Source organism: Amborella trichopoda, chromosome 3 (genome assembly GCF_054954075.1).
Source record: "Amborella trichopoda isolate Santa Cruz 75 chromosome 3, AtrichopodaSantaCruz75HAP2 v2.0, whole genome shotgun sequence".
NCBI lineage: Eukaryota > Viridiplantae > Streptophyta > Magnoliopsida > Amborellales > Amborellaceae > Amborella > Amborella trichopoda.
The window spans coordinates 51,171,587-51,186,839 of record NC_142338.1 but is presented as its reverse complement, the minus strand read 5'-3'; the positions used below and the strand labels follow the sequence as shown (position 1 = coordinate 51,186,839).

Sequence of the window (15,253 nt, the reverse complement as noted above, 5' to 3'; positions counted from 1 at the left end):
CATTAACTTTTTGAAGATTTTTTTTAGAACAAAAAAAGAATAATAAATGAATGCAGGAGAAAAAAATAATTTCTCTAGTGGGTAACCAAACGAAAATAATTGTAAATAGATAAAAAAAACACCAAATCGCAAATCATCAAGCCAAGGCTTCTAATAATCGATTGATGAAGAATTCTGAATATCAATCTGAGGCCCAACTCGCTGATTACAAAATAAAAACCCCACCACTGTGGCTAGGATGACCTCCTTTTAGAACAGTGCTACAGAGACCAGATCCAAGTGGATATTTGGACAGGTTGAGACCACCAATCAGACAACAAAAATCCCAAAAAAAACCCATGTTAAACGGGGTTGAACCTGCATGAACCACGCTGAATTGGTAGAGACTAAAATGCCTTATCAAAAAAAATATCCTTAAGAAAATGAAAAGCGAAAAAGAAATACAAGCCGCATCTGAGTATAACAGGTCAGAAACACTTCTCAATCTGTTACAGCAGGGCTGAATTTCATTACCCAGCATACAATTTCCTCATACAGGCTCAACGCAATTTGGCAAAATTTCAAGAAAACAAATAAACAGCATTTTAACACATTTAAGCCCATCTCCATGTTTGTTTGCAGTGATGAAGCAGACATACCAAAATCCCAATTAATCATATTTATGTTATGTAGCTTTAAATTTCAAAGCAAGTTACAAAATGAAGCATGCCTTTTAAAGAGCATAAGAAAAGAAAATAATGAACGAGCGCTATACTAATCACAACTGATCTAGTTACACAGAACTCCTTTGAGATGGAAGAATGCGAAGCATAAAACTCCACTATATTAAATAATGTCACAAACAAGATAGACAATTACCATCCATTTTAAGTCCATTTACAGCAAGAAATGTGAAAATTATTGCAGTTGTACAGCACACAAGTCAAACAGGCAATCAATGATACATTTCAACACAGTACAATCAGCATTTACTTAGCAGTAACAAAAGTTTTATTAATGAAAATAGTATACAGAGAGATCAATTACTTTTGGTATAAGCAGGTCATAATCATTCTTGTCTGTTAGATTTCAAATCCAATGCTTATAAGAGTGTCATTGACTAGACTTGAAGTTAATTAATTAATATATATATATATATATATCAAACTTCATGACACACCCCAAACCATGCAATTTGACATGTAATTGTTATGATATATATATCTTTATTAGTAGGAGGTCATAATTGTTCCTAGTTTTATATATATATATATATATATATATATATATATATATATCAAACTAGAAACAATTATGACCTCCTAATAATAAAGATAAATGGTCTCACCGTATACAACCCTTCATTAATAGTAAACATTAACATAATAAAAAAAGGAAGATGCAGGCGGGGGGAAAGTAAACCGAAACATTAGATTAAGAAATCTTCTAAAACTACTGAAGCAAGGTGCCCACCTTCTTCCTATAGAATGCCACGCCATGGACATTAAAAGGAATTTTTCGAGTACGGAAACATGCTTGAAAAGCCTTTCCTGAGACCTGCATTGTAAGAATAAAGAACCATCAATTTCCCAAAATAAAGCTGCAAATGAACTGAAACAAGGATATTACAGACTGGGCATGCATACCTGCCGCCTATAGAGGATAGCTATACTTCCAAAAGAACAGGGATCAGAAGAATTGTCTGATATCATTTCAGTAATCTTATCAGCCACAAAAGCACATTGTGCATCCTCATTGAGGCACTCCTTAATGGTAATATGAGAACTGTCAAAGAATCTAAAGTACAGAAATTTCTAACTTCTCAAACAGAAAAAATTAGCAACAAAACTATCAAGTGTGCTGATAACTAATCTCAACAGGATACTTTGCAACCAGAAGAATTATCAGTGACAGCTTCCTTAAATTGGCAACGCTTTAAGTTATTCCGGATCAGAGATGATGCAGCCTCAACAATTGAGCGTGTTGAACGGTAGTTCTTCTGTAACCTAACCTGAACTAAAGATCAACATGAGAAAATTTGACACCAATTTTTAAACACAGCCTGGTCAGTTTCATTAAATGGATGCTTTATAAAAACATAGTTTTACTGCTACGGAAAATCCACATTACTATCAAGCACAATAAGAAAGACAGCACAAGATTCTAACCTCTTTCAGAGTGGGAAAATCTCTCCGAAAGGAATCAAACCCTGAAGTGTCAGCACCATTGAAGCTAAAAATGGACTGCATTCGGCATCTACCATATTTCAGACACCTAAAATCATAATAACTAACATTAAAAAGATTTTGAGTCCAAAGGGAAAGATAAATAAATTCACCTGATCATCATCACCAACCACAGTTATCCGATTGTGGGAGGAAAGAATACGTAGAAGATTGTATTGCATGGCACTTGTATCCTGAAACTCATCAACCACTATCGCTTTCCATGTCTCCTGACACTCTTTATAAACTGAATACACAAAAACGTGAACTTTTTATCAACGCCTATCAAAGCTTATTTGACAATGAAATAATAAATTCCAGAGTAGCATTAACCTCCCGGAAATTCCGTTAGTAGCTTTACAGATGAGCTGATAAGGTCATGGTAATCGAGTGCATTGCAGGACCTTAATATGTCCTCATAAAGTACAAGAATTGTTCCCTGACGCAAATTCAAAAATGAGAATGCTGTAGCATGAAGAAGTCCTTTATCTAATGTAGCATAAAGACTTTGTATTAGTACAACATTGAACACCAAAGAAAAATGGCAAAACTCACACTTGAGATATCGCCCATTTTTCGATACTCTTCAGCAGTTCTTCCAGAAGCTTTAGCCTGAACCATGTGCAATAATAGAAAATAATCCCAAAGTGCAACTATGATTAATAATAGAGGAAAGCTATTGCTAAAAAACTTAGATACTGCACAATCAAATGAAAAGTCATACTAACTAGAGAAACAATATGCACAATAATGTCTGCGAAATTGAAACATGATAATAGCCTCTATCAGAAGACCAAGTTAGTGACCATATTAATAATAAAGTCACTTCTCTCTTATAGTTAATGTTTGCTGATAATGGAAACAATATAAGAACATACGAACGAAGTTAGAGCTAGGCAGGAATATTCCATGTGTTTAACATCTTCATAACCACCCCCAATATCATCAATTAGAGATTAAAAACTCACACTAGGTTAAAACTAGGAAGGGCCCTGTTTTGTTATGTTTGGACACCAAGAATCCTAATCCTCAAGTAAAGAGCCTATACAAGGTCTAGATAGGTGTTTGCCTATGTAGAACCGGCTCTCGAAACCCAAGCATAACCTTAAAAATTTGAAAAGGACTGAAAATGGTCTCAAAGATCATCCAATGAAATTCCATGACAGTTGGGTCATAGTTTCCAATTCAGTGCTTATTTAGCAATAGGCAAACCAGCTGTCAAAAAAATAACCTGGGAAATTGGCTAAGATGAGTATGAAACTCTTTATGAAGCATGTTTAGGGTCAAATCAGACCACACAACCAAGTTCACGAAGAATGGCATCATTCTATGAGGATTCCAATCCCCACCACAGTACACCATAGGACAACCCTGCGGCACCAAAGTGAAAAAGTTAAATGATAACAGGTCTAAGGCCCAGTGGATGAACTCTACATAGCTAAAAGGAATAAGGATTAACCCATAAAATTCAATTCGAAAATCTGCAGATCAATTATTCACCATGGTATTGCAGAAATTTCGCGCTTATCCTTTACTTAATGAACATGGTTTGAGGAAAAACACAGGGCTATCTGATGATCTTGGGAAATAAAGGATCTTCAGACACATGTTTTGATGAAGAAATCAGATAAACATTAAGAAATCAAGAACCAACAGGATGCAGAACCATGGTGAACTCTCATGGGAAGAAATTTCAACTCAAAACAGCTCAAAAACAGTACCGAAAATCAATCAAAATGATCACCATGATGTGATGTTTCATCCTACAAATTACAAAATGGTCTAGATCAAATTAACAACAATGTAGCAGCGATCTATGCACAAAGCTTTGGATCGAACAAGAATTCATTCACTTCACTGCTGGCAAGATTTGTATAATTCAAATCTGAATTAAAAAATGTGATTCGAGTTTGAATTGGATAAACTTAAACAATGGAATTCCCAAACGGTGCAGTAAGTACTACTGGATTTGAAGATGGACAGCGCAAGATCGAGCATTGGTATAAAGGATGTTTACTAACTTTAAAAACTCCACAAAAGAGATATAAAAGCACACTTCTGCAGTTAGCAGGGGACCTTTTGGAGAACTTTGAAAGGCAAGACTCGAGAGAAGCACCAATAAGCTACCTCCCTATATAAGATGCTGCCTTCGAGCATCAAGCACCCAAGAATTTCCAGGAACATCGCAATCAACTCTCATCCTTAGGCAGGAGCAAATCCCATGGTTATTTTTTGTTCATTTAAATGTCTTTTCTTGTAGCTGAGCCTTCGATCAAAGGTATTTCGCCAATGTATAAAATGATTATGAATATAAACGAAACAAGGGTTTTACAATCCTTGGAACTCCTCCTTAATCCAAATTTAATACAAAAAACTTCTGATCTTGATTCAATCAGAGTGAATTTGATTTCCCTTTCTGTGTTTCCTATGGTTTATGTTTATTTGTAGTTTATCCCTCATTTGATCATTTCCTTTCTTTAGAACACATCTTGGGAGAATCAGGCCCAACCTAAAGTTACCCAATTCAACAAAGCCAAGTCCATGAAAAGATAATGCAATGACCACAGGAATTGGTGTGACCAGCAGGTTCCCAAAGGTTTTTCAACAGGTCCAGGCACCCTGTCGGACTCAGACGCAAGCAACACAAGCGAGTCCAAGCCAAAGTCTCCAACTTTCGAATCACTTTTTCACCAATTAGTCAACAAACGCACAGGGACCACTAAGGACATTCTGGAAAGCAACAACTAACAACTTCCTAATCTAAAAGACCTTTTCCCCGATGTCCAAGAGCCACTACAACAGTATTCCAGTGGCGTCTAGTCAGCCATGGGGTCCTGAGTGCCTGCCCCAACATCTAAACAGGCGCCCAGGTTCAACAGGGGGGCAAGGGATGTCAGGAAAACCTGATTTAGGTAATTTAGTATAAAAAATGCATATTCAGGCTCTCTTTATACATTTTATGTGGAATCACGTCAATTAAACTAGAGGGGAATTTTTATAGGACGATTGTAAGATCAGTCATGCTTTATAGTACGGAATGTTGGGCGGCCAAGAAACAAAATATGATAGGGTGAGTACAGCCGAGATGAGGATGTTGAGATAGATAAGTGGCAACATAAGAAAGAATAGAATTCAAAATGAATACATACGAGGGAACTTAGATATGGTTCCAATAGGCTATAAAATTAGAAAAAGTAGACTCAGGTAGGTTGGTCATATACAGTGTAGACCTAATACATCACCGGTTAGGAGGGGCAGATAGGTTCAAGTGGAAAGCTCTAAAAAGGCAAAAGGAAGGCCCAAAAGGACATAGATGGAAGTAGTGAAAGGAGATATAGTGACTTATGGTTGGACAGAGATTATGACCCTTGATAGAGTACAATGGTGGAATAGGATTTGTGTAGCCAATCCTGAATAGTTGGGATAAGGATCGGATTATGATGATGATAATGTGGAATCATGTCTAATCCAAATAAAGTACTATAATACTACTAAAAATACATATTCCATAACCAATTAACCTAACCGTGATCCTTACCAATCCATAACTTTAATCCATAGTTCCATGATCCATTACCCATAGTAACCAAATAAAAATAAATCCATAGACTCACTCCATATTCCATAAGCATAAACCAGAGTATGGTACCATTCTACCATACATATTTAAAAACAAGTATGAGTATATGACAGTAACACATTAGCACATCATAAAATATGAAAATCGCATAATCGAAACTAAAGTACGAGCAAAACCAAAAAATCAATACAGCCACATCCATAATCTATCCATAGTCTATAATCCACAGTTCATACGATTCCATAATCCATAAACATAAGAGGAGAAAATAAGAAAAAATTTGGACTTGAAGACTTATAGCCCTCTACTAAGTTAATACAATTTTTATCCTTCGGATTCGAGTTATAACCATACTTCCAGCCTAGATTACCACTTCTAGTAGAACCAAAAGAGGACATCGAAATAACAAAAAAAAAAAAAAATCTCAAATACCTAGATTTTACTAACCTTTATGCTTGATCTTCAACCATCAATGTTTTAGAAGTTTGTCAATCTCAAAGGCTCTCTAATAGCACAATGATCAGCTTCCTAAATGAATAAGATCAGTGTTTCAAAAAGCGCTAGGTGGCACCTAGGCGGCTGGTGGATCCAGGCCGCCTAGCACCTAGGCCGGCACCCAGAACCTGGGCGACCCAGTAGAAAAAAAAAATTGGGTTTTCTCTCTAAAATAGCCTTTAATGGGTTTTAGATTTCAAATGAATTTAAAACCCACAATTTTTCCCTTTTAGTATTAAAAAAATTATCCAAAAATACCTTTAAGGAGCCGCATTTCCGTCCCTGGGCTTGGCGCAAGCCCTGGGTGGCCGCCTAGGCCTGGGCGATGCGCCCAGGCCTTCTGGACTGCCTAAGCGGCCGCCCAAGTGCTGGGCGGTTCACTTTTTACAACACTGACTAAGATTGAATACAAAACAAAAGGATGATGTTGGGATGAATTTTCAGAAGCTTTGAATTCGAAGATGAGTCCAACCAAATTTGCAATTCGAATAATTTCTTGAATTTTTTTGGTATTTTAGAGAAAAATGAGATTAGGGGTTTAAACCCACATTCCCCCCTTATTTGGAGGGCAAAATTATCGCAATGCCCCCTCCCAAGGGGGGTTTCCAACCGTAGGCGGGTACAATCTCTGGGCGCCGCCTAGGCTAGTTGGTAGGCGCCCACAAACACCCTAACTAGAAGGCCCGCCCTAGCCTGGGCGAGGCGCCTAGGTAACTTTGGCTTGCCTAGTTGTTACGTGAGCCGCTTTTTAGAACACCGCACAACAAGTTCGATGAACGGTCTCTCAGACATCTCCCATTTGAGCACCTATAGTAAATCGCAATCCACATAAAGCAGTCCGAACCAAGGCTTAAAACATTATCAAGTCAATCTAGGAAATGCTGAGTCATTGTGGATCCGGAGGGTATTGAGGCCATGTCACAACCAAAATTCAGCAAGTCAGCCAGGATGCCCTTTTTTATTGTTCTTCAACAACCCAAAATAGAAAAAATTTAATCTCTCTCCCAATGCTTCACGAAAATCTCTCAAACTTGTTCCAATGTGTTGAATATTGTTAATCTACAATAACCCTAACTAAATTTCCCCAATAATACCGTAAAATTTATGAACCTTGAAGGTTAAAATTTGACTTGCATTTTTTGTGCCATTTTTCAAACATAATGCACCTTTATATCTATTTCTCATTGAATACACACCAAAATCCTTTGATATTTGTTTCAAAGGTGATCTTTTTAACCATCTAACTAATGCACGTTCGTTTTTTTTTTGGATTGGAGCTCATTTTTTGAAGAAATCTAGAGTGAAATTTTTAGGGCTTTTTTCATCCAAATATTGAAAATCTTTGATTTCTCACTCAATGTTTCTCTAAATTTGTTCAAATTTGTCTCAAGATGTTCCTAATATATTGACCTACAAAACACGAGCAAAATTTTAGAATCAAAACCAAAATTTGCCAGATCAATTTCTATTTTTTTCTTCAATATTTTTTCGTCCATTTCTCCAAATTAGGAAACATTTTTACATTTTAATTTTTTATTTTGATGTTGATTGAAATGTCTCATTATATGAATTGAAATATTTGATTTGGACTTTATGAATTTATATATTTTTATTTTTTTTTACTTTTTTGTTTTTAAAATTATTACTTTGAATAATTTGTGTTGTCTTTGGTAGGGTTCAAATAAATTTTAATATTTGTAAAGATTCCTGTTTTACTTAACCTTTTTATTTGATTAAGGGTATATCCCAAAATTAGTTTTTAATAATATTTTCATTTATAAAAAATTCAAAAAAATAGAAACTTCTGTAAATTGGAAAGATATTGTTTTTTTATTTTATTTATTATGCTACAGGTTATGTTGGATAGGGTTTTAGATAACTTCTTAATAATACTTGCATTTATTTAAATTTTTTGTCTCAACTTAGGATTTCCCTAAAAAAGTTTGAGAAAAATCTAAACCGTTTTATGAATATTATAATAATTTTTTTCTAGTCTGTTTTAGGTAGAATTTAGTTAATTTTTAATAATATTTTTTTATTTATTTTTTTGCATTTGTTTAGGTTTTTCCTTAATATTTTTGAGAAAATTCAAAAAACTTTATAAATCTTATATTAAATTTTTTGTTAGCTAGGGTAAAGAATTTATCATTATTGTATTTTTGTTATGTAGGGTTTAGATTTTAACTCTTTGGCTTATTTGTTCCGTTTTTTTTTGTATTTACAGCATTTTAGACTGTGAAATGACTATGTGTTACAACACAAGAATCAAATTCTCGGTATTCTCACCTTTTTGGATGATTTCATCAAAATCTATACCATTTCATCATTTTTTTAGCAAATCAACTCATTTTCATTTTTAAGATCTTTTGAATATTTTCAGTGTGGCCAAACGGGTGAATCGATCAAAGTCAGCAGGTCGACCAAGTCAATCGGGAACCAATTGGTGACCGGTTTGGCCACTCGATCAGATTTTCTATACTTTGTCCAAACAATTGATGGGTCAGTCTAGCTGAGAAATCTTGTTTTCCAATTTAGTAGGATACCAGACACCAAGAGGTCCAAAGAACAACTCGAGAAACTAACCTCCATACATCCAACAATCTTGTGCCCAAGCATTCTAATGCTAAAGAAGAGTGGAACCATGTGTCTTCCCTTCATAAAGAGAGGAAAGATAGAGTTAGTAGACCGCTAACCCTGTTAAACATATAACCAAAATGGAACACCAGTAGGAACTCCAACAAACAGGTCAGCAGGCTTAAGCTTCATCCTAATGTTTACAGTATGGATTGGACTCCAGAAACCAACCTCATGGTGAGTGCTGGCTGTAAAGTAGACTGATCTTTTACGAGAATACGCCAATGACTAGTGTAATGAAACTGCTCATGAATGCTCATGACACTACTACAGATATTAAAAAGTTTATTCTAAGCAAGTTGAAGATTACAAGCCCCTCCCCATAGGTAATTGCACCAATCAGGACAAGAGAAAAGAGTAGACCACTTTAAAGTGTTTGAGAAAACTACAATTTGTCATGGAAGTCAGCTCCTCTCAATCACTGAAAGTTAAGTGCCAATGAACTGAGTTTGTTACTAATTAATATGAGCATTACATGCAATGGTGGACATGTTCAGTACATTTTGGTCTAATTGTGCAGCAGGAAGAAACAAAAACTAACCGTCAGACCATGAAAACGGAAGAACAGATCAATAACAAAAGAAATTGAGCAAAATATTAGCTCCATGCATCAGCAAAACAGTAAACATAAAACATCCTCATTTGATGTGAAAGCATACTTAACCTATCACATATATCATAAATCTTAACATGCAGGGGAAGAAGAAAAATAATCATAAATGCTAATTATAAAGATACAACAAAACACCACATACGAACTATAAGAGTCACAAGGACAGAAGGCTATCATATATCCCATTCTCATGTGCAACCATAGGACCCAACTCAGCAAACAAAGGCATAAAAGAGAACTAACGAGCACCAATGTAAGGATGTCAGTGCACACCTGGGTCACAAACTTTTGCCATTTCTTTGATTTATCTTTACAAGAGCCCAAAGTACCACTTTTAGAATCTTCCCCAACTTTGTGAACAACGACATCTCGGCTAGTCATTTTATCAACCTCCATCAAGCGCACAGCCTCAATAACAGCTCGCCTTTGTTGCCCAGGTCCATATAGAAGGAATTCTGAGGTGCGACCCAACCTAGTTCAATACCAATAACATATAATTAATAACAACAAGTATTACAAATAAGTATAGCAACAATATACAAGCAAATTTTCATTCATTGAAAAGGCACAAACAATTATTGGCCAACAAGAACCCATAGTATACTCATAATATACATCTCCCAGGATTAAACAAGTATATGCCTAACAAGAACCAGTAGTACAATAGTAATTTACAACTTCCATGAGACACAATTTGCATACTTTTCAGCATGTGAACGACATAGTTGCAGGCCGAATGAGTGGAATGTGCAAATTGTAAGTTCTTTTGCAACTGGTTTCCCAGCCACTGATCCAATCCTCTCCCGCATTTCAGATGCTGCAGCAGTTGTAAATGTCGTGGCTAGAATGTTTGAAGAACCAATGCCCTAACAATATTTTAAGAACAACAATTAGCAAAGATAATATGTAAAAAATCATCTATAGAAAAAATACATGGTTACAGCTGTTACCTCTTTTAATAATGTCAATATGCGAGCCACCATTGTCGAGGTCTGACATGAAAAATTGAAATCCAAATTTTAGAAAATCAACCATCGTAGAAACAAAAAGTGGAATGTACATATAGAAAATCATCATACAAAAAGCAAAAACAGAACACAGAGTTCATGGAATCATGATAAACCAACCTTTCCACTACCTGGACCTGCTAATATCAATAGTGGTCTTTCAATGTCACTGGTGGCTGCCTCCTTCTGCATATCATTCAGTGATTTTAAATATTCAGAATATGCTTGTGCATCAGTTGCACTTCCTTCACCTAAACTTAAAGATGGATTGGTTGAATCATCATGGTTAACCACAGTTGAAGTCATTGAATGATTAGAAAAACTCTCAACATTTCTTTTGACATCAGACTGATTTGGTGACCTGGAATTATCTTGAACATCTGCTGAAATCGAAGCATGCTCCCCTCTATCATGCATAGTACTCAGTCCATTATGAAGTGACTTCACAATACTCTCATCAGCTTGAAATTTCACAGAAGCACCAAGATTACAGGAAATAACACTAGTATTGACAGAATTCTGAGAGGACACCATAATTTGACCAGAAAGATTGCTATGTGAGAAACGTCTCCGTTCCTTCTTCATGGTGCTTTGTTGTTCACATAAGGCATCAATTTCTTTCAAAATAGAGTCATCAAACTCCTCGTCAAAGAAACTTACTGGAGAAAGAGTATCATCAACACTGTGACGAACCGATGGCACCATAGGAGTAGCCAATGTTGTTGAGATACAATCTCTGACAATTTCGGTACGAATTTTAGCAGGGGAATTCATTTCACTGGTGGGATTGCCTCCAGGGAACGACTCAATATGCTCAAATCTAAATGGGTGGCCTCCATTTGAAGGCCTTGAATCCCATGTATTTGTCTGTATTTCTGAGAGAAGAGGCCTGGAAACTCGATAGGGTTGTCCCAAATTTTTGGCATTTTCATTCCTGAGAGCATGTGGGGAATAGAAACAAACCAATTTGATATCAACACAACATTCGCACGCATGACATTAGATAACACAAGAAAGAAAATAAAATTTTGATGCAGTTGCGAGTAGGGATGCAAAAAAATAAAGTACATGTTATATAACCAATATTCTAAAGTCAATTAGCCGAAAACAAGAGTCTCATAGGATGTCTGCATAGCCAATTAATGAGTGTACAGCCTATGGTGGAAGCATTCCATGTTGAACCAGGCTCACAACGAAATACAATCATGGCCTTGGCAGTTGGGTACATGAAACAATTTCTCAATCTACCCAAGAAAAAGAAAAGTATTGAATCTCCAAAGAAACATGAAAAAATACAAGTGCAAGCAAAGAGAGTTAGAAGGCCTCATGTTACATAGCACCATTAGGCAACAGACTCAATCACAATGGATCAGTTTCAACAGTCTCGTGATAAGCATGTTAAGTAATACCAATTTCTTTGGCAGGTTAACACATGGGATTGAGGGATGACTTTTCTATTTATGTGATACAAATATGAATGAGTGTATAGCCTATAACCATGCCTATAAATGGCCACGACTTTTCTATTTAATGAGTGTATAGCATACGGCCATGGTTATAAATGGAAGCAATCCATGTTGAACCAGGCTTGCAACACAATACAATCATGGCCTATAGCAGTTGGGTACATGAAACAATTTCTCAATCTATTCAACAAAAAGAAAAGTATTTGCAACTCCAAATAAACATGAAAAATACAAGTGCAAGCAAAAAGAGACAGAAGCCCTCAAGTTACATAGCACCATTGGGCAACAGACTTAAATCGTAATGGATCAGTTTGAACACTCGTGATAAGCGTGTTAAGTAACACCAATTTCATTGGGAGGTTAACACATGGGATTGAGGGATGACTTCTCTATTCATGTTATGCAAATATGAACTATAATTGATGATGATAATGTACCACAGTGCTGAACAAAAATAAAGAAATAACACTGCACTATATTGATCCACATTATCACTACTTAGGTTTAAAGAACAACAGTATTTGAACAATCTTAAGATATCAAACAAGCCAATGCTAAGTAAACATGAAAAACATAATGAACAGAAATAACAGAAAGAAAATAATCCATCAATCAAATTCCAGATCGATATTATATTACAAATGAATTAATCTCTAATATTTATCAAGCTTTGCCAAAACTTATTAAACTCTACCATTTATATAAATTATGAGATGAATTCAAAGTGAAGGAACACATTTCATGAAGGCTTCAAAATTCAAACCAATCGAAATGCACTCAAACTGCAATAGGACATAACATCTTTGATGAGTTGATGGATTCAAGTGAGAGTTAATATTACCCATACCCAATTGTTCGTATTGACAAGTTCTCCGAGTTTCTTTGGTCAAATTCAGAAACAATTACTTTGCATGGAGTTGAATCATGGCCCGAAACCACAAAGGGCCTTTTGCAAGCATGGAGTGCCTTTGTAACCCTAAAGTTCTGACTGATCTTTGCATTTTGATGGTTGTTCATCTCTCTCTAGGCATTAAAAGATAATTGATAAGCTTTGAATAGCAATGAGCAGTACACATTCATCTGTAAATTATTTTCCGAATCAGAAACCCCTCGTCATGAAAATTCATTATTTGTACTCAGTTCCATGGAAAACTCAAACATACAAAACGGAGTAAAGAAGATGATCATGAAACATTAAGGTTCGCAGAGAAATAAGCACAAAAAAACACAAATGAAAGCAATAGATGAAGAAGACGAAGCTTAGACACAACTAATTTCAAAGAAAAGGTAGCATCGGATAAAATTTTGGGTCTGCAGAGAAGATAAATTAGGGTTCGAGGAGTTTTAGAGAAGAGTTAGGGTTCTCATTGCGTGGCTCAAAATGGAGGGAAATGCAACGGCCTTCGAAAACTTTGAATACGAGGAAGCTTATTTCCCTTGTAGCGTACTGAAGAAGCTGGATGACAGTTTACAATTATTTCCCTCTCATAAGATCGAATTTCGGAAATAACCCCAGCTTTATTAACGTTTTCAAGAGCGTGAAAGAAGCTAGCGCCGGGCGCGAGATTTTGAAAACCCACCTCGCATGTTGGGTTGAGAGTCGGTCGGATTAGATCCGAATTTGGATTCGAAAAATGTATATAGGATTTGGATTTGGATCCAATAAAATATTTTATATATTATTTTATGAAGAATGATTTTATGAGATCCTCCCGCATCACATGTGTGTAGGATTTTAAATGATTACCATTAAATTTGGCACATATATCTAAAAAAGTTATTATAGATGTGGGATTTGATTTTTCTAAAGATATATGTCAAATTTAATGGTGAACTTTTTTAGTCATATACACATAGATATGGAAGGGTCTCACAAGGTCATTTCTTTTATCTTATACTTATATAATATATATATAATATTTAAATAGCGTTGTACTTGAGCCCTATCTAAAATAATATTCACTATTCAAATTTAAATTTTGGATTTGGATCCGATATGTAATTTAAATATTAAATCCATATAAGATCCAAACCGGGTAAATTATTAGCCCTACTTAGCCCTTCAAATAAAGGTACAGTAGATAAACATATTACTCTTGTTTTTTCTTTGAACAATTGTTTCATGCGGGCTGGACCGCATTTGTACAATATGTGGTCCAAAGGTATAAAGTATCCATCTTAAAGATGGATTCAAATAGGTGGTCCATCTAAAAACAATTATAACTAACAATTTGAATGTTTTCTTAATATAACTATAACTTCTATCTTTCAAATTTTATTTATTTTTTCATATTCATGATCTTCATGTTAAAGATTATATCTTATCTAAAAACTAGGATCAAATTATTTTTAAAAATATATATTTATTGCCAAGCCTGCATTGGTAAGCTTGGCCGCATGCTAACCACGCGCCTCTTTTTTTTTTTTTTCTCTAGCAATGGTAATTTTTTGGGTTCCATCAAATAAATTTAAAATTTATTGGCAGTGTATATAAATTTGTACGAAGTGAGAAATGTAAAGTATAGCAAACAAAAAGTCGAGCCTTCCAAAATTCCTCATTTCATTGGATAAGTAATGTGGTATAGGTTTATCTCTTTTATCTATCCCTAATCGTGGCTGGTGGAGATGTTAAGTACAAATGCACGGTTATGAGGGGACTTTTGACCACTTCTTTACACACGTCCACCATGTATACATAAGTTGATTCCTAGATGTCCCATGTCTTGATATAAGTAAACCGGTCTTATTGTATCGGTCCAAAATCTCAATCATATCAATTTTGATATTTTATTCATAAGATGTAGAATTTGTATTTGGGTGTAGTTTGTATAGAGTCGAAGTTCTAAACAATCAACTTAGAGCCCATCTTCAAATAGTATCAAAAATGTAATTTCAATACTGACAATCTTTGTGATAGCTTTAAAATATACTTTTTATCTTTAATAATAAAATGTAAAGCTTAAAAAATAGTGCAGATCAAACATATCTATGAGAACTTGAAAATATTGAAAATTAACAGTCAAAAAATGCTTTACAATATGTACTATTTCCAAAAGGTGAAATCCAATCTTTTCTAATATCCATGCATCTTGATGTTGAGATTATCTATTTGAGGATATTTGGGCACCAAAACAACCTCTTCTAGTGAAATTTTTTATGTAAGCTCTAATTTGATTGCTTAGAGCCTCGGCTCTATATAAGCTTTTATTTTTATATTTTGTACATGGAAGTCATAATCATTATTGTCCCATAAA

General features: G+C 35.1%; 1 protein-coding gene across 9 annotated transcripts in view; it reads right to left on the bottom strand.

Moving 5' to 3' along the window:
- SRS2 (P-loop containing nucleoside triphosphate hydrolases superfamily protein) overlaps window positions 1-13,461 on the bottom strand; it is a 30,266-nt gene extending 16,805 nt beyond the window's left edge. For 4 of the 9 annotated variants that reach the window (XR_016051515.1, XR_016051516.1, XM_088861165.1 and 1 more), the window contains exons 1-12: window positions 12,847-13,461; window positions 10,654-11,467; window positions 10,477-10,518; window positions 10,229-10,392; window positions 9,800-9,998; window positions 2,760-2,816; window positions 2,538-2,643; window positions 2,318-2,451; window positions 2,148-2,222; window positions 1,865-1,990; window positions 1,626-1,745; window positions 1,453-1,536 (exon numbers count right to left, since the gene is read on the bottom strand). Coding sequence is in view for 7 of the 9 variants with exons in the window: in XM_088861165.1 (XP_088717291.1) it covers window positions 1,453-1,536; window positions 1,626-1,745; window positions 1,865-1,990; window positions 2,148-2,222; window positions 2,318-2,451; window positions 2,538-2,643; window positions 2,760-2,816; window positions 9,800-9,998; window positions 10,229-10,392; window positions 10,477-10,518; window positions 10,654-11,467; window positions 12,847-13,016 (2,091 nt within the window). In the remaining 2 variants the exon portion in view is untranslated. Of the gene's footprint in view, window positions 1-1,452; window positions 1,537-1,625; window positions 1,746-1,846; window positions 1,996-2,147; window positions 2,269-2,317; window positions 2,452-2,537; window positions 2,644-2,759; window positions 2,817-9,799; window positions 9,999-10,228; window positions 10,393-10,476; window positions 10,519-10,653; window positions 11,468-12,846 lie in introns of those variants that run through there. The other 5 variants (XM_088861167.1, XM_088861170.1, XM_088861171.1 and 2 more) reach the window with 5 other exon arrangements.
- Between the last annotated feature and the right edge of the window lie 1,792 nt (window positions 13,462-15,253).